The sequence below is a fragment of the Galeopterus variegatus genome, unplaced genomic scaffold, assembly GCF_000696425.1.
Source record: "Galeopterus variegatus unplaced genomic scaffold, G_variegatus-3.0.2 Scaffold3891, whole genome shotgun sequence".
Classification (NCBI taxonomy): Eukaryota; Metazoa; Chordata; class Mammalia; order Dermoptera; family Cynocephalidae; genus Galeopterus; species Galeopterus variegatus.
The window spans coordinates 61,294-85,878 of record NW_007730002.1 but is presented as its reverse complement, the minus strand read 5'-3'; the positions used below and the strand labels follow the sequence as shown (position 1 = coordinate 85,878).

The following is a 24,585-nucleotide window of genomic DNA, read 5'->3' as shown; positions in this document are numbered from 1 at the left end:
ACATATTCTCTAGAGCAAAAAAAAAAATCCATTTACTAAAACAGTGTAATATATGTCTGTTCTCTTTAGAAACCTGGGGCAAACCCAGCTGGGGACCTAATATCAAAGAATTTAAACGCCGCTTTGACCCTGTGGAAACTAAGGGAGAAGGTCCAAGAAGACTAAAGAATCTGTACTTTTTATACCTGCTGGAGCTTCGAGCTTTGTCAAAGGTGGCCCCATATTTTGAGCGCTCAATCGTTGATCTTTACACAGGAAACGCAGAGGAAGATGCTGACACAAAAACCCTGCTACTGAGTATCTTTCAAGATACAAAGTAAGAATTGACCGTCAGTGACCTGAAATTCTCCACTCTGTATTCAAGTGAGGAAGCCCTTGAAATACAGCAGAGCCTGACTCCTCAAAGTTTGAGAGGGGGGAATTAGAACCAGGAAGGAACGTGGTCGATAGAACAGCAGCATTTAAAAATATTTCCAAAAATGGTGACTGAAAACTACCTATAAAGCGTTGATGCAGAAACTTTCGCCCTTGAGAGTAGACTGTCTTTTAATTTATAACTAAATTTTAGGTAGTATCAAAATTTAGGGCCCGCCCGGTGGTGCACTGCTACAGTGCGCCGCTTGGGAAGCGCGGCGGCGCTCCCGACGAGGGTTCGGATCCCACATGCAGACCGGCCCCTCACTGGCTGAGCGAGGCGCGGGGGCAACACCGAGGGTTGTGATCCCGTTGCCGGTCCTGGTCTGGTACGGGCGCGACACTGAGGGTTGCGATCCGTTGCCGGTCACGAAAAAAGACAAAAAAAAAAAAAAATTTAATGCTACATTAATATTTTTTATGCAGTTTTATATTCTTCCACTTATTGTTTAAATATAGATGGTGTAGTGTGTTAGCATAAAGTGGACATTAGTCTTCCCTTCTAGGACATAACCTTTTTTAAAATGCTTGGTCTATAAAACTTGAGTTTTATGGTTGTTAAAATGAGCATGGAGGAAAAGTGAGATTAAGAAATGTTTAAACTATGTATTACGTTTTAAAAGAATGTTAAGAGAATGTTGCATATTTTTCACAGATTGTTTTCGGTTACTTTTTTAGATTATCTTATCAGGTAATTTCTTTAAAACATTACAATCTTTTATAAGACTGTAATGTTTTATATAATTTATATTATATTGCTTCACTCTTTTATTAGTTTATATGTGAATTGTTCATCACCATCCTACGTTACTAAACCTTACACGAGCAAATAATGAATTTTAAATATTTGTAGGGATAGAAAATTCTACCAGAGTTCTAATACAAAGTACTTAGATTTTTCATCTGTGATTTATTGTAATACTGTCATTTTATCAGGTCCTTTCCCATGCATTTTGATGAGAAATCCATGTTTGCAGGTGACAAGAAGGGGGCCAAATCATTGAAGGTAAAAAGTTCCTGATTGGGGGGACCGGGTTGGGAGCAGTTTACTGGTTATTTTAATCCTGTTCATCTACACGCTTTTTTCTCATTTCTCCAACTTGTTGAAGTCAGTGTGATCGGATTTGACTATCAGTGGTACAGAAAGCTTCTCCATTCGTCCTTAATTCCTTTCTCTTTTCTAGTTTGACCAACTGCTTCATGAAACCTGTTATGACTGTGTCTAATAAGTAGTTTACCTTTATAAATGCCTTTGTAAAAGGTATTATTTTGAGAGAAAGTTCGTAAAGTCAGTGTATTGCTGTTTTGATGTATCTTTCAGGTAGTCACTTTGAGGGCAATAAGTCACATATTTTTCTAAGGCTGATTTTATGGAATGTTGTGGTTTTTGAAACTATTATGTTTTTGTCCTTTTGGACTGTTAACCTATGGTATCAGAAGGATAATATGTCTTACGGACATTATCGAACTTCATTTTAGGAGTTCCTTATTTTCATTTGCTTACAGTACATTGATGAACAAGTCATACCCTTAAAATGTTTGTGAAAGTATTTCAGGTTGACGGGCAAGTATTTTTCCAGCATAATTCCTCAGTCTTTCAGATGCAATTCTGAAATCCAAAAAGCTCCAAAAACTGAAACATTTTCTCATGTATGGCACAAGGTAATTTTTTAGCAAAACCTGAGCTGAACTGATGTAAGGATATTTATGGTGCCTTTCTAGAATTGTGCTTCGTGTGAATATTCAAAGTGTTTCATAATATATAGTGTATGTACTATATTTCTAAAATTTGACACATTCTGAATTCTGAAACACTTTTGGCCCAAAGGTGTTTTAGATGTGTATATACTGCAAGAACTAATACATTAATACCGAGTGATTCTCCATTGGTGAGAGTTTTTTGATATTTCTGAATATCTGAATACAGCCACAACTGTATTTTCGTGTTGGAGGGTTGTTTTGTTTTACATTTGTTTTAAAGGTATGTTGCTATTGTGGTATTTAATACAATGTTCATTCATTTTTATAATGCTTCTTATTTTCTAAGTACTTACACAGATATTATACTTCTGGTCTGTTCGGAGTGCCCTTGTGTAGCGGACAGGGCAACTATAATTATGCATGTCTTTGTAGATTAGCAGAGTGAGACCAAGCACGGCCTACAGTCTCACAACTAGCTTTCGGCTACACGGTGCTGGGAGTTTTGTTTGCTGTTTTTCAAGGGTGTGTAAAGGAGAACCTAAGTTCATTTTTCCATCTGCTCCAAAGAACGCACATTACATGTGAAAGGAAAGCAAAGGATTTTTCTTTCTCTTGGCCAGTGTATTGATTTCCTCAGAAATCTTTGAGCAGCCGGGCAGGGGTTGTGGTGGCCAGAGTTTTCAGACCACTCGTCTCCAATTTGCTGCAATAAAATACTTACCTCAGTGCAATAAAATAATTTTTGTTTTCCAAGTGCAACAGATGAGGAGACTCTGTCTTAGCCAATGTCATCATCAGGTCAGGCAAGACTAGCCTTAGCGACATAGAAACCATGCACAGCGGCTTACAGGCGGAAGTTTCGCCTGCGTAGGAAACTATTACAGCAGAATACAGGGACCCAGCAGGCATCTGTGTGGAATGTGCACTAGCAAACACGGGGATGCTGTGGTAGGGCACCCGTGACGGACGCAGCATGCTACTGAGGAAGGACACAAAACCCATCATTGTTCTAGGACTAGCTTTCTGATTGAGGCTCACACAAAGCGAAACCTCAAAAATAAATGACACATAAATAGATATACTTACCATTGGTCATATGTAAATATCAAATAGAAGCAGCGGTTAGGTTGCTTAAAAGTAAAGACCATGTATTATTTACTTTTGTGGCCCCCACAGTGAATATTTTGGTGATTTGCATAAAGTAGCCCCTCAATAAAAAGTTTCTTGAGCTGGCCGGTTAGCTCCGCTGGTTAGAGTGCGGCCTTATAACATCAAGGTCAAGGGTTTGGTTCCCGGTACTGGCCAGCTGCCAAAAAAAAAGCTTGTTGAATTAATATGCAGAATGAGTCCTGCAGATTTCCATTCATGTCAGTTGTTTCGTATGCCGTATTATGCTATGCAAATTCAAATATTTTTCTTCACTGTTGAAAAGCACAACTCATTTATTAATAAACTTCAAAACTTTTATTTCTTATAGTTCAGCCAAATGCAGTTTAATTTTGAAAGTCTAAGACAAAATATTTTCTGTGTGCTAGGAGGAATTCCGGTTACATTTCAAGAATATCTCCCGCATAATGGACTGTGTTGGATGCGACAAATGCAGATTGTGGGGGAAATTACAGGTACGTGTGTTTTTTCCTCTTTTGAAACTATTACTAGCCTTAAGTTTTTCCACTTAGTTCAGAATTTTATTAAAACATCCCTATTGCTTATTGAATTAGAGTTTAGAAATAGGCAGATCCAAAGTGTGGTTTTTCTGTTTTATTGATGAAAAAAATTAATATCATTTTTATAAACTCTGTTGTAATTGTATATGTGTAAGGATGTTTTTCTTATTATTCTACATTAATGATTTTAGTATATCGTATCTATTTTTCTATTGGTACAATCTCAGATTCACTTCTGAAGTTGATGGTTATGAATAATGTATGTTAGTATTTTATATACATATAAAATAGATAAAATATAATTATATAAATATCAAATTGTTGTCATTGAATTTGTTTCAGTGATCAAGAGAAGGCCACCACCTGGTTACAAAAAAGGAAAGCTCTTCAGGGCATTACCCTGTATATTCAGAGCAAAAAGGATTGTTTGATATTTTACCTCTTATTTTCTTACAAATATGATAAGTTAAAGAAAATCAAGAGAGAATTATTTTAATGGAGGCTACACTGAAATAAAAAATTTCTTTTCCTCTAGTGCTAATAATTGAGAAATTATTAAGTTTAGGTATCACTGAGTTTTAAATTGCTAGGGGTGATTAAAAAAGTATTCAAGGTTACAGGTCAAACATTGTAATCCTAATGTGGTATTTTCAAGGTTAAAAAAGGCATTTCAGTAATTCAGGATAATATGATATGTGTCCAACAAGTGTTAGACTATTCAGTGTTAGTTTATCATATGCATAACCTGTGAGGAAGCAGAAACTGTACTTGGTATATTTTAACATTTTGGAGAAAAGCTTAGTTCATACAAATTTGCTGACTGTCTGCAGTGGCTGAGTATTCCTTTAAACCTTTGTTGTAGTAATTATTATATAAAGCTAAGTGTAAGTTTATTGGTATTTTCTTTAGACTCAGGGTTTAGGAACTGCCCTGAAGATATTATTCTCTGAAAAAGAAATCCAAAAGCTTCCAGAGAACAGTCCATCTAAAGGCTTCCAGCTCACTCGACAGGAAATAGTTGCTCTTTTAAATGCATTTGGGAGGTAAGAACTATTTTCACAATGAAGACTTCTGATTCCTCTGTGGGTTTCAACAAACTGCAAAGATCATCTTCTCTGCTCGAGTAGGGCTGGTTTGGTTTTGTTTTGTTGACAAAGAGATAAAATTATTATCTTATACAAGAGTACTTCAAAAAGTTCATGGAAAAATGGAATTGAAAGATAATACAGGGCTGGCTGGTTAGCTCACTTGGCAGAGCATGGGACTGACAGCACCAAGGTCAAGGGTTCAGATCCCCATACTGGCCAGCTGCCAAAAAAAAGGAAAAAGATAATACAAATCTTTCCATGAACTTTTTGAGGGCCCCTCCCGTTATAGCTGTGCTCACTGTACTTAGAGTGACCTTAATGCTGACAAGTCAGCCTCTCTACAGGACGTAGGAAAAGTTAACCGTTTCCAGTCGCCAGTTTCTCACTTTGCTACCTCAATTTTGTGGGCAAAATATTCCTAATAATATTCTCTTTAGCTGGCTATGACTTATTCAGGTATAACAGCAGGCGTAAGGACAGCTTGGTTGAGAAGATGATAAAAGAAAAAGAGATTAAATCCTCTTTATTTCTTAAGCTGAGGAGTCATCTTTCTTTCACTCCTTTGTACCATATTTTTTTCTGTACACAGACATACAGTTTGCAGTTTGTTTATACCACAAATGGTTTCAGAATTAATTTGAATTTGCCAACCAGAGGTGCATGCAGTACCAGCTGACAGGAATACAGAACATCAGAAAAAGAGTCATAGAAAATAATACTGTGCTGTCTCAGAAAAAAGGGCAAAAAGCCAAATCATAGAAGAATTTTTAAAAAAAAATAGGAAATCAAGTAACAAATTATTGTTTGTGTTTTATTAGAAAATAATACTGTGCTGTCTCAGAAAAAAGGGCAAAAAGCCAAATCATAGAAGAATTTTAAAAAAAAAATAGGAAATCAAGTAACAAATTATTGTTTGTGTTTTATTTTTTTTTTAATTTAATTTTATTTTTTTTCCTTTTTGTCTTTTTTTTTTTACTGACCGGTAACGGGATTGCAACCCTCGGTGTCGCGCCTGTACCGGGGACCGGCAACGGGATCGCAACCCTCAGTGTTGCGTCCGCACTGCGCTCAGCCAGTGAGCGGGAACCGGTCTCCACATGGGATCCGAACCCTCGGCGGGAGCGCCGCCACACTCCCAAGCGGCACACTCTCCAGTGCACCACCGGGCCGGCCCTTGTTTGTGTTTTATAAATATTCATTTTAAGTTAAAGAGGCAGTTGAATTAAAAATAGATTAATTGTACATTTCCCATCTTAATAGCAAAGATTTCTCCTGTTGTGTCCCTGTGTTTAAAGATGACAATGTAGGTTGCGATTTCAAACACCGCAAAATAGACATAGATTGTTGTTCATTAATTGGTATTTCACGAAAAATTCAGTCCACCCACTTATGGGACCTGTAGAAAGATAACACAGTAGAAATGGAATGAAATTGAAATTATTTAAAATGAAATGGAAAAAAAAAGATTTTAAACAATTGAAATATACTTTAAGTCAAAATAAAATTAAATTGAGAAAGAAAAAAATTAAATTGAGAATTTCATCAAAATTTCCCTAGGTCTCATCAAGAATGCTCATAAATGCTGTAACCCTTCTAGCCCCAGATCTCTATCCAGAGCCTGTTCCCTGTATTGCCTTCAGGAGAAGACTGGACTCTCGGACGCAGGGGTCCTAGAGTTCTGGAATCCTGGCCCGCCATTTACTGGTCTGGTGAACTCAGGCAGATCACTGCTGTAGCTTACATCCTTCCTCAGGAAAATGAGGATGATAAAACCTTTTCTCACCGGTTGAAACCCACCTGCTAGCTGGGTGACCTGGGAAAATTGCTTGATTTATTTGAGCCTCAGTGTTTCTCAGATGTAAAATCAGGGTTAATTGTATCAACTTTGTTCTCATTAATGTTTAATGAGATCATATATGTGATGGGCTCAGAACACATCCTAAGCTCTCAATAAATAACTTTGTTTCTGTCAAGTATTTAGAGTAAAGAAAAGCACTGAATACTGTGTAGCGCGTCACCCTAAGTTATAGGAAATGAAAATCATCGGATTTTTCTTATGTCCATCCTGAATTGTACATAAGGATAATTGAGCTTATAGAATTATTTGTTTGTGATTCGCATCCCAGAATTTTACTTCCGTACCTAGGCTGAGAAGTGCTTCATTCATTCATTCAATCAATCAGCAATAATTTATTGAACACCATAAACATTGATTGGTACAGGGCACAGGTAGGGACTCAGCAGAAGACAAACAGCCTTTACTGCTGAGGAGCTGAGAACATACAGCAAGTCAGTGTGTCTGGAGAGCAACGAGGAAGGAGCCGTCATCTGGAGCGCAGTGTGCACGATGGACATGCAAGACTGGACGGAAACAGTCTGACATTCTTCATTGTTACGAATTATTCATGTCACTGTTCCCATCAGTAATCTACAATCTGTTGATAATAAGGAGTAACTGGCTTCCTTTGCCCCTTCTAAACCAGGACCAAAGAACTGCATAGCTCTGTCTTTTGTCACTCTTTGATAAGGAATTACAGCATAATACTCATTTAAAAATGGAGGCTCTAGTGTTCCGTGTTGCCTGCATTTCTTTAGTTTTAGATACTGCTTTCACATCCTAGCCCATGTAATTATATCAGTAACTTGAAATACATACGTATTATATTAGCTGTACTAATACGCTTTTTTTCCCTCCTACAGGCTCTCTACAAGTATCAGAGAGTTACAGAATTTTAAAGTCTTATTACAACACAGTAGGTAATAAAGGCTTTTGTATGTCTAATTAGAGACAAAAAAGTGACTTGTGAAGCCTTTTAATCTTGGACATTTCAGCAGAAAGAGACTGATCTTCTAAGACTTCGAGAATTTTGAACTCTTAAAGAGAAAATTCAAATGCTCACTTGAATATTTATGGACCTTAATAAGTGATATTTATAAATGAAGTATATACTTTTAAAACATGTAAATCATACTACTTCTGTGTCTCACTTCATGTGTTTCCATCTGTTGAGTTTTCTGCTGTTCTATTTTACAATTGGTTTTGTTCTTATGCTCCTATTTTTTATTTCCATTTGTCAACCTTTAAATGACAATGGATGTCTCCGTCCTGATATAACACGGTTCACAGTCTGTTGTGGAAAAGAACTAGAGAACACATGTCGCTTAGGGCTGGTATCAGTGACATATTTTATCAGTGGTTTTTCAGTGTGTTTTTGGCCTTGCCTCGTTCTGTGTGTGTCACCTTCCATAGCATGGAACTGTGGACATCACAAAGCAAATAGCTACAGAAATTCCTTAAGGTTCCCCAGGACTTCAAGTTCATTGGTTTTTATTTAAGACTTTTAGTTGCTGTTGTTGCTGTTTGGGTTTGGGTCTAAAGCACCTGCTTTGGTGGAGGTGAGTAAGCACGCTCGCCTGTGCTGCCCGGCCAGATTTCATGTGCACGGTGCAGGCTCCAGAGGACTCTCTTACTTAGAACTCCAAATCCCTTCTTCTGGTTTCGCCTTTCTTTGTGCCTACCCTAATTTTAGAAATTTTCAGTTACTTTAAGGAAAAAAAGTTGCATAAATATTTACTTAACAGATTACTTCTTGATAAAATTTGAGTGGGATTATATGAATTGATAATGCCAAGTAAAGATATTATATACACAAGATTTGCTGTTTTAAAGTAAGCATTTTTAAAGGATTTAATTTTAGAAGACGATCTATGCAACCCTCCAACTCCCAGTGTGAGTTCTTTGGTTGGATCTCTAAGCAGGTAGATTAGGTCAAGCCTCTAAGCTCATTCCATCTCCCCCTTTGCGTTTTAGTTTATTGTACATATGGTATTTTGTGTGACTCGTACCAGTTAATGACTCATACATCCTTATCTGTCATTTTCTAAACTTGGGACTTAAAGTCTTTAAACAATATTTAAAATCTGGATTCTTTTAAAGGTGTCGGTCGATACAATATAATGCATTTGGAAGCTTGTATCTGTGTAGAAATAACGCAGGTACAAAATCTAGAGTTTCTCCTTAGACTCGTGAGTCTTTTCCGAAGGAAATAAGTGCTCTTAAACCCATGTCTTATCCTACCAAAGTCTGAAATATGTGCAGTGAGTTTAAATTGTATTTAGTTGGCTCACCTCTCTTTTAAAAATACTTAGCCATCCCTTGAAGGGCTGTCGGTAGGAGTAAGGCCTCACTAGAGTTATTTTCTCACCTACTTTCTAGCCTTTATTAACTAGGGGTTTTGTGGTTGGTGGTGGTTTTGTTAAGTTGAATAAAAAAGGTGGGCTTGATTGGAGCCTCTTCCTTTTTTTTCTTTTCTTTTTTAGGGTTTGCAAGTATTGTATGGCCAGGGAGGGGGTCTTAAGACAAACTGTCTAGAAAGGGAATATTTACGTAACCTTGCTAGCAAACTAATAAGATTATTCTTAACACAGTGTTCATGTAGAGTTTGAGAAAATGTGAAAATTTTGCACTTTGTTATTACTGTAAATTTGAAGATCTTTTTGGTAGCGTCCCTTCCCCGTTCCTTAAAGATAAAGGCTGTTACTTAAACTCTATTTACTAGAGAAAATCCTTGGTTGTTTCCATTTATTGCTTTTTTCTTCACTGTGATTTGTTACAAGCTTAGGAAAAATGTATATTAGAGTGTGTTCTAGGAAACTAAAGGGTAAAAAGTTATTTTCAAGGTTTTAACAAGTTTTTTTCACTACTAAGGAAATAAAGGAAGTATTCTTAAGCCGAAATTCATTTGATTAATTCTGTTTTACCATCATTAGATTGTGGGGGGCAACCTACATTTTTATATGTGAGTGTATTTCGTAAATGGTTGTGTAAACTTTGTTTTGTGAGCCTCGTGATATTTTATGTCCTTGTGATATAAACTGTTTTTCCAGTTCACATACCTTTTGCTGTGGAGTGATGCTATTGTAGTGTTTGCATCGTGAAAATGCCTGGCTAGTGAGTACTCCTTGGCATTTTGTCTTTATCTCGTCATCTATTCTAAAAATCCAGCACTTGATAATATAATTTGACAGACATGATTGTACCAGCTGATGAAGCAAACGAAGAAAAGGCAAATATTCCTTCCTTCAATGGCGTGAGTTTCTTTTTTTTAAAGTGGCATCTCTGTAAGTTAGACAAAGTATATATTAAAATAGGTAATCTCTGAAGGTTTCTTCTGTTTTGATTCTTAGATGATGAAGATCAGACAGAATAGCAATAGATTGCACAGTTTTGAAATTCGATAAGTCAAAATGTTTTATTTTCTGACATTTTAGCGTTGTGAATTACTCACTACTTATTTGTAGTCTCTGTGTATATGAAACACTGTGCCATGCTTTCCAACTCTGTCTAGGTGCCGTTGTATATAAGAAAGGACAGCTATTTTCACCTTCATCAGCATTGCCTGCAGCTGGAAATCTGGGAACAGTTCACATAAACCTCTCAGCAGTTTGCAAAGTGAAGTACCTGCAGAACACGTAGCTATTCACCAAAACACACAGATTAGATGTATGGTATCGTGGAAATTATTTGGTAAAAAATCAGACACACAGATTTGTGTGCGCTCTATTTTAAGTAACATCTACAGGCACAGTTTTGATTTTGAACGGAATCCCAAACAATTTGCTGTTGTATCCGCCGGATTCTAGAAAATGTGAATTAAAACACGTTTCTGCAATCTTTTCCGTCTTGTTTTTTCCCCCTTTTTTAAGCATTTCTTTCCTGAGACAAGGATTTGATTATAATTTATAACCAAGGGAGGGGAGGAAATGTAAGTGGTCTGAGGCTGTTTCTGCTTGTGATTGTAGCCGCCAGCACCGGCTTGTGCTGTATTAGTGGCTTTAGAATGTGCGTCATTAAATCTTCACAGCAGCTCTAGTAGGTACGTACAGTCACTTCTTTGTTTTATAAATAAGAAAACAGAGGATAAGAGAGGCTAAGTAATGTGTCCGCAGCCACCGATTCTGGGGTGTGGAGCTAGAATCTGAGACCGAAAAGTCTGGCTCCAGAGCCTCTGCTCCTGGTGTGGTCTGCTTGTGTCATTTCATAAGTTGGCCTATCACCATTCCACCAAAAAGTGGGGGCTTTTTTTTAGCATGTTGATTTGTATCGAGTCATAAGGCTTTTAAAATATGCTTATTTTATTTAATTTTCTGAGTAGGTAATACATGCATGTGGTTTAAAAATCAAAAGATGTAAAAAGTTATACAGTGACTGTCTCCCTTCTATCCTTCGCCCACCTTCTGGGTTGCAAACTGCCCCACCCCATCATAAATAAGCTCTGTCCTTGGTTTCTTACATTTCCATCCACACTGTTTAAGGCATATACGAACATATACAAATGGAAAATTTTAGGGTTTTTTTTCCCTCTCATTTTTACCCAAGTGACATCATAAATGTACCATTTGCTGTTTTCCCCACTTAATATTTCTTGGCAGTCTTCACCTATCCCAAGTAGCAGCTTCGTATTCCATGATATGGCCGTACATTGTTTAATCACCAGTCCTGTATTAATGGGCATTTGGATTGTTTCCAGACCTTTTACATATGTCATTTCACATTGACGTAAATATATGCCTTTAGAATAAATTTCCAAAAATGGAATTTCAGGGTCAAAGACCATGTGCATTTGTAATTTTGAAAGATACTGGCATATTGCCCTCTGTAGGGGGCGGTTACCCATTCACACACCATCTGAAACTTATGACAGTCCCTGTCTACCCACAACCTCAGCAACACAGACGTTATTACAGTGCTGGATTTTGGCCACACTAGGAGATGAAAAACATGCATCGATGTGTTTTTAGTTTCTATTCTTACTACGAGTAAGGTTGACCACCTTTGCATATGTTTAAGAGCCATTTGGATTTCCTTTTGTGTCGTATCTTTTCTATCTTTTCCCCATTTTTCTACTACATTGTTGATATTTTTCTTATCGATTTTTCCAATTTGTCATCTGTCTTGGCTTTGCTTATGATTTTGCCGTGCAAGTTTTGTTTTATTTATTTACTTATTTTTTTATGTAGTCTGCTTTATCAATTTTTTAGTGGTTTCTGGATTTTGAGTCACAGTTAGGATGCCTTTCTCACTCCAGAGCAACAGAGATATTTGCCTATATTTTATTATTTTTTTTTTAGCATCAAACTTTGATCCCTTGGAGTGTTCCCTGACACAAGGTGTAAGTTATGGACCCAAGGTAATTTTTTTCTCAGATGACTTCCTGGTTGTTCCGATACCATTTATACTGAATGAACAGTTCATCTTTTCCTCACTATAGTGTTTGAGAGGCTACACTTCTGTCTAAAATCCCACGTGTTTAGCTCTATATCTGGGTTCTTTTCTATTTTATTGGTCTCATTTACTCACGCACCAGGACCACATTGTTTTAACAACTCAAGCTTCATTTTTTAGTATCTGGTGCATTGGTCCTCTCTCATCTTCCCCCTGCTTTTTTATAAATGGTTTTCCTAACTGTTCTTGTTTATTTTCCCTTATGAGCTTTAAAAAAAATCCTTTAACATGTAGAGCATGCTCAAACCGTCTAACTCAGTGTTCTCCAAATGAGCGTGTGTTCTGCCGCCTTTGACAGGCTTTGAATCTGCAAGCCTGAAGCCCAGACTCTGGGCTGGTGAATTCACAAGGGGACCGCACACTAAGGACACTCATTTACACAAATGTAATGGCCCTGGTAAAGCACCCGTTTATTCTAAGCACACCCTTTTTATACCGATGCCTTCAAGGAGCACCATGACTTGAGACTGTTAAGAGACCAGAGGGACAGTTGTAGGTTAGTGAGCTTCATGGGAGAAAGGTCATCGCAGTGGGAATCAGTAGAAGGCAGGAATTTTGAGGATCATATAAGCTAAAGAGACACAGGTCACAGACCTAGCTGTAGAGAGTAGGCATCCAGTTCCCAGTTCTGACTAGCACAAAGTTCAGGGGCAGAGATTCTGTTCTGGATGTAAAGAGTCTAATATTTTCAGTGGTAGGGCCACCAAGGTCCCAAAGGGCAGCCCACGTTTAGAAAGAATTAACATTGGCAAGGTACTAATCCGTTTCTGGGAAAACAGGGCAGGGCCCCCCCACAGCTCAAGGAATAGAGGGTAGGGAATCCAGATTCGGAGGAACCAGGTAGATGGCACTAGGAGCTGATGAGTCACTGGATTTGGATCTGAGGACCTTGAACCTGTACTTGATGACCTGGGCAGCCAATCTCAAAACAGAATGACCGCAGTATCACTGCCCTGGCCCAGAGGAGCTGGCGACAGATAGAGGGAACCCAGCACAGATCTAGGTTGGGGGTGCAGGGACCTCAGCAGCCTTCAAGGTATTTTGACCCTTTGGTGCAAGGGCTCTTCATGTAGCCCAGCTAAGGGCCAAGAACAGGGTTAATACTTGTGAGTGTTGCTGAGTTTATAGAGTAGGATCCTCAGACACATGACAAGTGCCAAGTCCAGTGTCCAGCATGTAAAGGGCACTCAATAGACTGAACTCCACTCCCTAATCCCCACTGTCCCTTTTTAAAGAAGTGTTTCCTCACTTTAACCAGCTTATTGATCGTCTGATGAGAACTCCATCATTTTAGCCTGATCCTTTCCAACAGCATCTCCATCTGGACCCATAGTCAGAAATGTTTCTAATAAAATTCTCACATAGGATAGGAAATGGCAATGCATTTATTAGGTGTGTCTGGTCAGACACGTACCACTGTATACTTTACCATGCAGCAATCTAAAGCAAAAGCAAGGTATTTTTTAAAATAGTTTGTTTAATTGGAAATCTCAAAGCTTTAAATGCTTAGATACATTTAGTTCTAATGTAAGTTCACCTGTACTGTTAAAAAATAAAAGCAGTCCAAAAGCACTTAATGACCCTGAGAAAGTCTCTGGCGTCCCAAATTCCATTTTCCTTACAGGCTCTAATCCCACCCACTGGTCCACCACCTCGGGAACGATGGCCACAGAGTCCACAGCCACTGCTCCCACCACCACAGAGCTGCTTTCTGCTCACAAGTTTTAAAGATACAAAGATGAATCAGATCCCAGTTCCTGGACATCAGATCACAATCTAAAAGGACAAGAAATACGTTAGCAATTCTAAATTCAGGAAGAAAGGGTTTGTACGTAAGAATCCAAGGCCATCCCAGGACTCCAGGAGGGTCCTGCTTGCCTCCTTGCAGCTGGGAGCACCGCCTTTTAAATTGTGCCCCCTCCCTGTGGTTCTAGCTGTGAAGTCGCTGCTTATTTTCAAGTCCAGATATTTGAATGGTTAAGGATTAAGTTTGATCACAACTGACGACGATGCTACTGCCCGTCTCCTCCTGCAGACAAAGTGGAGAGTCTGGATGTGGACAGTGAAGCTAAGAAACTGTCGGGTTTAGGACAGAAACATCTGGTGATGGGAGATATTCCAGCAGCTGTCAGTGCGTTCCAGGAAGCAGCTAGTCTTTTAGGTAAGAAGCATGGAAAAACAGCTAACAATTGGGAGAAGCCTTTTTTTTTTTAATGGGAAATCACTTCTGGAGTTGGTAAGAAACCCAAGGCGCAGAAGAGGAGGATAAAGAAAATGACAAGGATAAAGAAATGTCAACAATTCAATTCTTGAAAACAAGTCTTTTTAAGACAACGGAAAGGAGGAGACCGGGAACCTCGAGCGTGCCTGGGATACGCTGGATTTAGCAAAGATCGTTTTTAAAAGGCAAGAAACAGAAGCAGCTCAGCTTGGTGCTGCGTAGGCACATCTTAAACTTGGAGAAGTTAGGGTTGAGTCTGAGAACTAGATGGAAGCTATGGAGGGGTTCCAGGCTGGCCCACGCCTGCAAGAGCAGTACCTGGAGACCCATGACCGTCGCCTTGCAGAGCCCCCCACCAGCTAGGCCTGCCCTGTGGGTGCAGCTCTCTGTAAGACGAGGCAGAGGCACGGGTCAGCAAAGCTACCGAAGTCATTGAGAAGAGTGGCCGTACTAAACGAGCACAAGAAGGAGGCTGAAGGGTCACCTACTGAATACGAGAAGGAACTGCTACCTGAAATTAGAAGACAGAGGGTATAAGGAGTCCCAGCGCAGTGGGAGCGCAGCTGGATCGCCTCTGAAGCCCACTCTGGTAGAGAGCTCAGCTTCAGGGTCACTGCTACTGGAGGTGGCTCTTCGGGCTCCGTAATGGCCAGTAGACAACAGATGGCACTTCAAACTGTGTGACCGACGTGCCCATCATGTCACAAAGGAGAGGAAACCAGAGGAGGAAGCCCTGGAAAGATGCAAAAAGCCAGGCAAGAGCCAGAGGTGGAAGGAGGCAGTGGGGACACTGTCCCCAGTGGAAACAAAGTTCTGGAGAACATGGAGATGGAGGCTCAGAATTGGGCTGAAAACCGGGGACAGTGGAGGGGACAGCACAGGCTTGGCCTACAGCTGCAAGCCCTGCCTGTTAACAAAAAACAGAGCCTCCCAAGGGAAAGTGCTTTTGTATATAATGTATTTTTTCATTTGGGGAGATTCTTTTTGTATAACTTCAATAAAGACTGTAATCAAAAATAAAAGCAATATTCTAGCAACATCCACTGGGTAAATATAAATGAAAACCTGTTTCTCACAGCACTTCTCAAGCTCCAGGGCTAATTCCTTTCCTCCTGATAGTGAGTAAGTGTTCCACTAAGTGTCGGCCCAACACTAAGGCCAACACAGAGCAGGAGTCTTGGATTTTGGTGAAAGAGGAAATTTGGGGAGGCATTAGTGTGCCTGACCTAAGCAGCTAAATGTGGTAACCAGCACAGACATTAAGAATGTGCCTGATGTATTCTAGAGAAAAATGGCATTAAGTAAGCGTGGCTGAGATGTATATTGCAATAATAAAACTTCTTACAGTCCACAACTCTGTGTGTAACACACTCTAGAGGTTTTAATCGTCAGCTCAATTAACCAGGTTAATTATAAAAAAAGAAAGAGCCAATGAAAGATACCGGTACGAGTTGGAATTCTTAGTTAGCTGCGGCGGTGGACACGGATTCCAACAGTGACCCAGAAACCTTCACATGCAGCCTTTCAGTGTCACATGAGATTCAGATCAATGACAGTACAAGATTTTCAGTGATATTGCCTCTTCTCTGTATACTTTTCACCTTGAAATTATCAGGGTTGTAATTTCATCTAGTTGCTTTAAAACAAGAGGACGTTGGGTATTTTAGAACCAGTAATCGCAACTCCTTTCTTTCTCTTGGCCTTTAATATTCTGCAGTTTTCTCAGTGCGCCCAGCAGAAACGTCAATCAGGAAGCTCAAGGCAATTTTCATTTTCCTTCCCCCACCGTTCTTGCAACATCTCACAGGGTGTTTGTTACCATTTACTATGAGAAAAAGATAGTTTGACACAATCATAGTTTTTTATATTCTGGTATGTGTTTACAACACTCCTAAAAGTTTTAGCATTCTTAAAGGGAAAGAGAGAAGAAAATAGGCATTTTTATCTTCCCCCACCGTTCTTGCAACATCTCACAGGGTGTTTGTTACCATTTACTATGAGAAAAAGACAGTTTGACACAATCATAGTTTTTTATATTCTGGTATGTGTTTACAACACTCCTAAAAGTTTTAGCATTCTTAAAGGGAAAGAGAGAAGAAAATAGGCACTTAGGACATTTTTATCCTTTCCAACCAAAAATAATAGTTCAAATAAATGCTAGCAGCTTCATCATAAAAGATTACGGTTTTTATCAGTGAATGCTGGGTATTCAATTTTTCTGCCAGTTAAAGCAGAATTATAAGAACTTACATGTTATAGAATGAATACAATAACTCTTGATTTTAGTGACATCACTGTTTTTAAAACTATATGTGCCCTTAGCTGACTTAATATTGAAGGACTAATGGACTTTCTGAAGACATGATTTAAAGGAGTTTAAGCATATACTGAGCCTGTCTTTAAATTCTGCCAAGTATTAGTAATAAAGACAGTCTGACCACAACAGGGTATCTTAAAGCTGTTTAGAATAACAATTTTTATTTTAAGGCAACCTGAATAATCGGTACAGGTATTGCTTCAGTGGAGAATTTTCCCTGACAAGCACCTATTTTAAATGGTATGTGACCCAAATTTTTCCACGTACTAAAAGGCGAGAATGTTACGTTGGATTATGCAGGATAAAGGTGTCCTACACAGATGAAAAACCCAATCGTGACCCGTCCTTTGAAACTTGAGATCCCAGTTTTAAATAACATTAGAATAAGAAGTAGACTTGAACTCTGTGAAATCAATGCCCAGAGATAAATTATTCCTGATGACCAAAGCGAGAAATCATTTGAGATGGGTTTCATCACGTAGGGAGGGCTAATATAACGCCTTTTCTTTCACTCTTTCATCTGTCCTGGGATGAGATTTCCTAGGCAGAGCAGAACCCTCTCTCTGCTAACAGAGCTTCCTCTAGAGTCTTACCTCTGTTTTGTAGAAAATCGGAGCATTCAGCCTCCCAACAGGCAGTGTTTTATGGCTCCAGAATATATGTATAGTGGAGGTTTTAGAATGGCACCTCTAGTTGGGGAAGTAGCATTTCATAACATGTTTTTCACTTAAACAACTTACAAGCAGTTGTCTGGAACACGCCCTTTATGTGGCAGAGAGACGGGCATCGTGCCCCAGCACAGCACAATGCATGCCACCTACAGAGCTATTTAAAAATAAAGGGCACTGTTTTAAATATGGTTGAAGATTACAAAAAGAAAAAAACAAAACAAAACAGGAGTCCACATAGTCTTTTGGTGAGGGCTAGGGGTATATGTCATTAACACCCTTTTTGGAACTTACCGTCTCCTTGAACAGAATGAACGTTCATTGAGTTGGGTAAGGTGCCGTCTTGTAGTCCTGAGGTAACGGATATTAATTTTATTGGGATGAAAAAAGCATGCAAAATCTCTACGAGTATAGCAGAGGAGGTTTAATAGTGTAAGTCAGCTACATTTTTAACATTGTCAACTTATCATTGAAGTGTATCCATTAGTGACCTATTGAAAGGAAGTACCAGACTTTTGGCAAAATCCAAGAGATTCTTTGAGGGTCCAGCCATCTGGACCTTAAGGAAACTCTAAAGAGCCAGTTACCTTATAGTCTGTTGATGCACCATTTCAGTTGAACTTTCAACTTTGGAGTTGCTATTGGCTTTCTAGATGTCAACTGTATTTCAGAAGTTACCCATGTGGAGCTCAGAATATGAGACCCGAAGAGGTAAGGATTTAAGGAATACTTTGGTCCAAAAGCCTTAAGAAACTATTAGACCATATATTTTATACTTTTAAAGTGAATTATGCATAAAAGTCTGTGCAAACTACAAGATTCTCAAGAAAAAACCCTAGTACACTTTAGCATTATTATTTAAGTTATATAAAATACATCTTTATAAAAGTACAGATTTTCTTTTTAAAAAGTTTAAATTATACCCACTGAAATAGCCAGGCTCACTTTTTAGTACTAAAATAAGGGTTTATCAATGTAAATTATTGCTTAGTCCTGTGCAGCCATTAGAAACCTGTAACAAAAATCAAGTCCTATTTCTTAAGAAAAAGTGTCCTAAAAATTCAGCTGTCATTAACTGTGTCTTTCTGAAGCTTTTCAACTGAGGAATCTTCCAGAAAACTGTTAAATGGTGCTATCCATGGCTTGGTTTGTCAGGATCCAAAGCTACATCTCGTTGCAAAGTCCCTCCTTGTGTCAGGAAACTGTTAGTCTGTTGTCCCCAGTCATAGTAGTCTGGAGCAAAACTTAAAAAGAAAGAAATAGTTCAGTGACTTGAAACATTGTATTAGGTGTGACATGTCTAGTTTAGGTAGACAGAGCTAGGATTCTGTATAGACAATCCCAGAGTTCCTTCAAGTGGCTTTTTCACAAAACAGTGCTATGTGCAGTGCTACAAGCCAACCCACAAAAGTCTATGAACGCTTTAGAGCCCAGAAGTATAGTATTGCTAGAAACTTAAACTAGTTACTACGTATAACAAATTTTTTAGCGACAAATTATATCCAAATCCTAATATGGAGTATAGTTCACTATCTGTGTGTCTTTGGGCAAATAACTTCTGTGCCTCAGTTTCCTCCTCTGGACAATGAGAGTAATATTAATAACGGCATCACTGGGCTACTGTGGGGTCTAAGTTAATACCTGTGAAGTACGTAGCACAGTATCTAATATACAGTCAGTACCAGTACATGCAAGTTGTTTCCTCTAATATACAGTCAACACTAGTACACGCAAGTTATTTCCTCTATGTAGTGGAAAGGGAGTCTTTATGGAGTATAGTTCACTATCTGTGTGTCTTTGGGCAAATAACTTCTGTGCCTCAGTTTCCTCATCTGGACAATGAGAGTAATATTAATAACGGCATCACTGGGCTACCGTGGGGTCTAAGTTAATACCTGTGAAGTGCGTAGCACAGTATCTAATATACAGTCAGTACCAGTACATGCAAGTTGTTTCCTCTAATATACAGTCAGCACTAGTACACGCAAGTTATTTCCTCTATGTAGTGGAAAGGGAGTCTTTTCTCCCCCATGTAGGGAGTGAGAATTCTCGTACCTCTAAGTCACCTGTGGCAGCTGAAGGGTCGGGGTTGCTCCTGCAGGGTGTGGGTTTAAAGGGGCAAACGCAGCTACTGGGAAATGCATGGGGAGAGTAGGGCAGAGGTGGAGCTCAGACCGAGCAAGCTGAAGGACAGCTTTGGACCCTTGGGAAGTCCTTGTTTATTGGCCCGCGTCCTAATTGTGTTCTTTACATGGCCCCGGGGATCGTCCGCTTGCTTTCTTTTCTCAACCATCCTCTTACGTTCCATCTGACCACGGTCTCTCTGCTCCCTGATCCACTGAGAAAGCAGTGGATTCTCCCAGCTTTTCTTCTGGTCTTTCAGAGCTCTTTTAAGGTTTTCTAAGGACTTTTACTGTTAGTAATAAGGAATTAAAAAGTAAGCCTATCTAGTCTTTTATCATTTCATCCCAGAAGAAACAATGTTAAAATCTTAGTAAGTCTAAATTCACAAAGGACTGCACGAAGGACACGCCCTTTCCCAGGACCAGGAGGTCAGCCCTTGGGCTACCCTCACCCCTGCTGGCCTTGCTGCTGGTCCCAGATCCACAGATTGAAAGAGGGACAGGAGGAGTGTGGGCCGTGGAGTGTGGCTGCAGCACCAGCAACTGAGTAAAGGGAGAGATCCTGGTAGCTACCACTCCTCCTGTGTGCAGAGCGCACATGGCCGGGGCAGAGGGGTCCTGGGTGCATCTGCTGCAGCTGCAGTGAGTTCACGTCCTCAGTGTTTCCGTCCCTCCTCTGTGCCAAGGGTGGTGGCAGCTGGGTGGTAGCTCTGTTATTGTCCTGCACACTGTCCTGTCCTGTACGCTGGTTCGAACTCTATCATTTAATTGCCCTCTCCAAAATATTCTGTAAGAAATCTCCAAGTGGATTTTCAAGAAAGGATACTCTTCCTATGACAACTCACGTGAACGTATAACATAAGGGTAGGTGAGACTAAGAGATGGGGCCCTAAGCCATACACAGTACCTATGTGCACAGATGTGAACAAGCCTGCCTGCCTGTGGGAATCCCAGCCTGACCGCCTGCCAGCTGTGTGACTGTGGACAAGTCACCTACACCTCTGCATGCCACGGTTTCATCTGTAATACGAGGATAGTAATAGTACTGACTGCACAGGATTGCTAGGAAGACTACATGTGCTGATACTTGTGAATTTCTCAGAACAGTGTCTGACACACAGTAAATACTGTAGTCGTGTGTTTGTTAAAAAAATATTTGTCTAAATGAAGACCCCAAATACCCTTCATTTAAATGCATTTTTGGGGGGAGGGGAGAGAAAAGGAGGAATTGGTAAAGGGACATGAAAATTTACTACACTGTATATTGGTAAATTAAAATAAAATTTTGAAAATATAAATAAATTTTTCAATTGAGAACTGACATCACTCAAATTTGAAAATTGGGTCCTTATACAATTTATTCTAATAAATGAATACCATTAAGTTTACTCTCTGGCTTTAGAAATCTCATTAAAGAAGTCTGCCTGGATTTTCCGAATCATTTTCCATTGAGTGACCCCTTGGTCAAGTGCTCTATTTCCCTCTTGCAGATTCAGAGCACATATTAGCATCTTACAGGCTCTGAAAATCCTGCAGTTTAAAAAAAGTTGGTTTTCTTTTAAACCATCATTTCCTTTTGCACACTCCCTGGAATCGTGTTCAAGAAACACGACTGTGTATAATAATGCTATAGGACTTTTTAAAGTTTGATGTCAGTCCTTTCTCATTCCAGACTGTTTCACGTAAGTACAATGATCTACTAGACTGCTGCCCAGTCCATGACATCTAGCTGCAGGGTTCTTATGTAGGAACTCACTCTTTGTTCGAATCCATTTCATTGGTGCAGCCTTCTCGCTCCTAATGAGGCCTCGCTAATGTGAACGAGGGTCTTACCTTCCCTGAAGTCCCTGAGGGGCACTGTTCCAGGCAAGGTCATCATCACTGTCATATCTTCGAGGGTTGTCAAAGAAATAAGATCTGGAACTGAATCCGTGGCTGGGGACCATTCTAGGGCTGGTCTAGAAGACAGGCAATCAGTCAGCATACCTCCAGACACCATGCCCAGCACGAGACTCCTTCCTGCAGGAGACTAAAGATGCTCTCCTCATCTGCCTGGAGCTGTACCTGCTCAGCCGGAGTGTTCATTGCATTGCTTTTTTTTTTTCCTTTTGTCTTTTTTCGTGTCCGGCAACGGATTGCAACCCTCAGTGTCGCGCCCGTACTGGACCAGGACCGGCAACGGGATCGCAACCCTCAGTGTTACGCCCGCACCTCGCTCAGCCAGTGAGCAGGAACCGGTCTGTATGTGGGATCCGAACCCTCGGCGGGAACGCCGCCGTGCTCCCAAGCAGCGCACTGTAGCAGTGCGCCACCGGGCCGGCCCACCATTGTTTTTAATCTCTTATTGAAAAGCCAAACAATGCCCAAATTATCCAAACTAAAGTAGATGACCCAATTAGGATATAAATCTGTATAATCATGTGGGCATCCATAACAAATTAAAATAAAAATAGTAATGATGAAATCATTTGAGGGGGTTTCTTGTCACATTTCCATATCCTCCCACTGTAATTATTTTATCCTGTTTCTGCCCCCAAACTGAGTTCACCCCTTAAAAAATAAGTGACTGGCTTCAAGTAGACCCAGTTTTCAAGATCATACCTGCCCTGGGGCAACTACTGTGGTTTGAAAAGCCTTCTCTGCCAGCAACTACTAAAAAAAAGTAAAATCCTCTTTGTCAGGAAAGATTTCAAATAAGCAGAACTAGATTTCAAATAATCAGAACTAGAGTACATGGCAAACCAAATCTGGCATATGGTTTGCAATCCTCATATATATCTCATTAGTTCTCTATTTAATAGTTAACCAATAGAGTATGAAATGAGGTTGTCATGTGATGGGCATCTACATGTGAATTCCTGCTTTTCTAAGACTAATCAAGCCAGATATAATAAGGAGCAAAACTTATGCAAGGTGGGATGCCTTAAAATTTCCTATTTTTAACAGTTCTAGAACACCTACGAGCCACGTGCAAAAGAATTACGTTGGACCCTCATTTCACACCACGCACAAAAATAACTCAGAATGGATCAAAGACCTAAATGTAAGAGCAAAAACTATGAAACTTGTAGAATAAAAATGTAGGGGCAAATATAGGATTTTGCAAAGGATTTTAGATATGACACCAAAAGCACAAGCAACAAAAGAAGAAGATGACTTGGACTTTATCAAAATTAAAAACTTTTATGCTTCAAAGGACACCATCAAGAAAGTGAAAAGACAGCCAGAGAATGGGAGAAAATACTTGCAAACCATATACACACAACACGGGACTTATATCTAAAATATATAAAGAACTCTTACAACTCAATAATAAAAAGACAACCCAATTTAAAAATAGGCAAAGCATGGGAACAGCCATTTCTTCAAAGAAGACACACGAATGGCCAATAAGCAGACAAGAAGGTGTCTGAGGTTTTGGTCATCGGGGAAAGGCAGATCAGGAGCCACAGCAAGGTATCATGCCACACCTGTTAGGATTCTAGAATCAAAAAGTTGGATAATAACAAGTGCTAGGGAGGCTGTGAAGGAATCAGAATCTTCCTACGCTGCCAGGTGGTTGGGGGGTAGATGTAAAATGGTGCAGCCTCTGTAGGAAACAGTCTGGCAAAGGGTCAAAAGGTTCAGCATGGGATTACCATACGCCCCAGCAATTCCACTCCTAAGCATATACCCAAGAGAAATGCAAACACATGTTCACGCAGAAACTCATACGCAAATGTTCACAGCAGCATTATTTGTAATAGTCAAAAGGTGGAAATACCCAAATGTCCACTCAGTGTGGGTAACCAAGAAGCTTGAGATGATAAAAAGGACACATTTAAAAAAAACATAAAATTCCTTAAAACAAAACCCAGTGATGCCCATCAGTAGGTGAACGGATAGCAAAACGTAGTATTTCCATACAATGAAATATAATTCAGCCATAAAAAGGAGTGAAGTACCAATGTCACAACATGGATGAAGCTTGAAAACATTATTCTAAGTGAAAGGAGTCACAAAAAACCACACTATATGATTCCACTCATACGAAAGTCTACAGCAGGGAAATGTACAGACACACAAAGTAGATTAGTGGTTGTTCAGGCCCGGGGGTGGGCGGAGGGGCAGAAAGGGCATGGAGAGTGATAAGTAAGTGACGGGGTTTCTTTTAGAGGTGATGAAAATGTTCTAAAATTGGCTGTGGTGGTACCTCCACATATCTGAATATGCCAAAAACCACTGAATTATGCACATGACATAGGTGAATTGCATGGAATGTGAATTGTATCTCAAGCTAATTTTTTAAAAAAGAATATAATATGGATGGAAATACTGGACTTTACAGTGCATTCAAATCCATTGGTGTGCTTATTAAAAATGCAAATTCCCAGAACCTACCCCAGCAATTCTTATCTGGGTCTCAAATATGACCAGAGAATCTATATTTACACCAAGCACCCTATGGGATTCTGACACAGAGGCTAAAGAGCCCTGCTTTGAGTATAGTTACATAGGCTCTGAAGTTCGGTTCTCATGAGGTCAAGTTTAGAGACTTGTTTGTACCAGATGAATTATGGATACAAATGGTAGATAACGTTTTAAAGAATGCCCTACCTGCAGTGTGCTCTTTGGAAGCCGATGAGTATAAGTTAAATTATATATTTCCCCCCCAAAGAATATTAGCCTGATTTTTCTCTGAGACACTACAGGTAATAATAGGATTATTATTGAGTCAAACGTACTAGGAATTTAATTTCTTTTGCAAACCTGATGATGCCAAGGAAAGATACAACATAGCACAGTGATTAAAACCATGGACTCTGGAGCCAGACTGTTTGGCTTGAAGCCTGGCTCTGTCTCCTGCTAGGCATGTGGCCCTGAGCCTCAATTTCCTCATCTGAGAATGAGTATAATAATAGTTTCTATCTTATATGGTCACTGTGAGGATTAACAAATTTAATTAAAGTGCTGAGAACAGTGCTTAGCATATGTAAATACTACATAATCATTAGCTATGTTTACCAAATTTTGTATGCAATGCCATTAACTCTGGTAGTATTGCCCAAGGAAATTTTTTTTTTTTTTTTTTTTTTTTTTTTTTTTTTTTTTTTTTTTTTTC

General features: G+C 39.4%; 2 protein-coding genes and 1 pseudogene across 2 annotated transcripts in view; 2 read left to right on the top strand and 1 right to left on the bottom strand.

Moving 5' to 3' along the window:
* ERO1LB (ERO1-like beta (S. cerevisiae)) overlaps positions 1–8,138 on the top strand; it is a 46,670-nt gene extending 38,532 nt beyond the window's left edge. Inside the window, exons 11-15 of the mRNA XM_008586227.1 lie at positions 70–316; positions 1,351–1,420; positions 3,651–3,737; positions 4,692–4,825; positions 7,571–8,138. Coding sequence (XP_008584449.1) covers positions 70–316; positions 1,351–1,420; positions 3,651–3,737; positions 4,692–4,825; positions 7,571–7,631 — 599 coding nt within the window. The 3' untranslated portion in view covers positions 7,632–8,138. The remainder of the gene's footprint in view (positions 1–69; positions 317–1,350; positions 1,421–3,650; positions 3,738–4,691; positions 4,826–7,570) is intronic.
* Positions 8,139–14,164: 6,026 nt separating this feature from the next.
* Positions 14,165–15,290, top strand: LOC103601813 (annotated as a pseudogene).
* Positions 15,291–17,764: 2,474 nt separating this feature from the next.
* The window catches only part of GPR137B (G protein-coupled receptor 137B), a 27,989-nt gene continuing 21,168 nt past the window's right edge, over positions 17,765–24,585 (bottom strand). Inside the window, exons 6-7 of the mRNA XM_008586228.1 lie at positions 21,318–21,442; positions 17,765–18,605 (exon numbers count right to left, since the gene is read on the bottom strand). Of these exons, the coding sequence (XP_008584450.1) occupies positions 18,494–18,605; positions 21,318–21,442 (237 nt within the window). The 3' untranslated portion in view covers positions 17,765–18,493. The remainder of the gene's footprint in view (positions 18,606–21,317; positions 21,443–24,585) is intronic.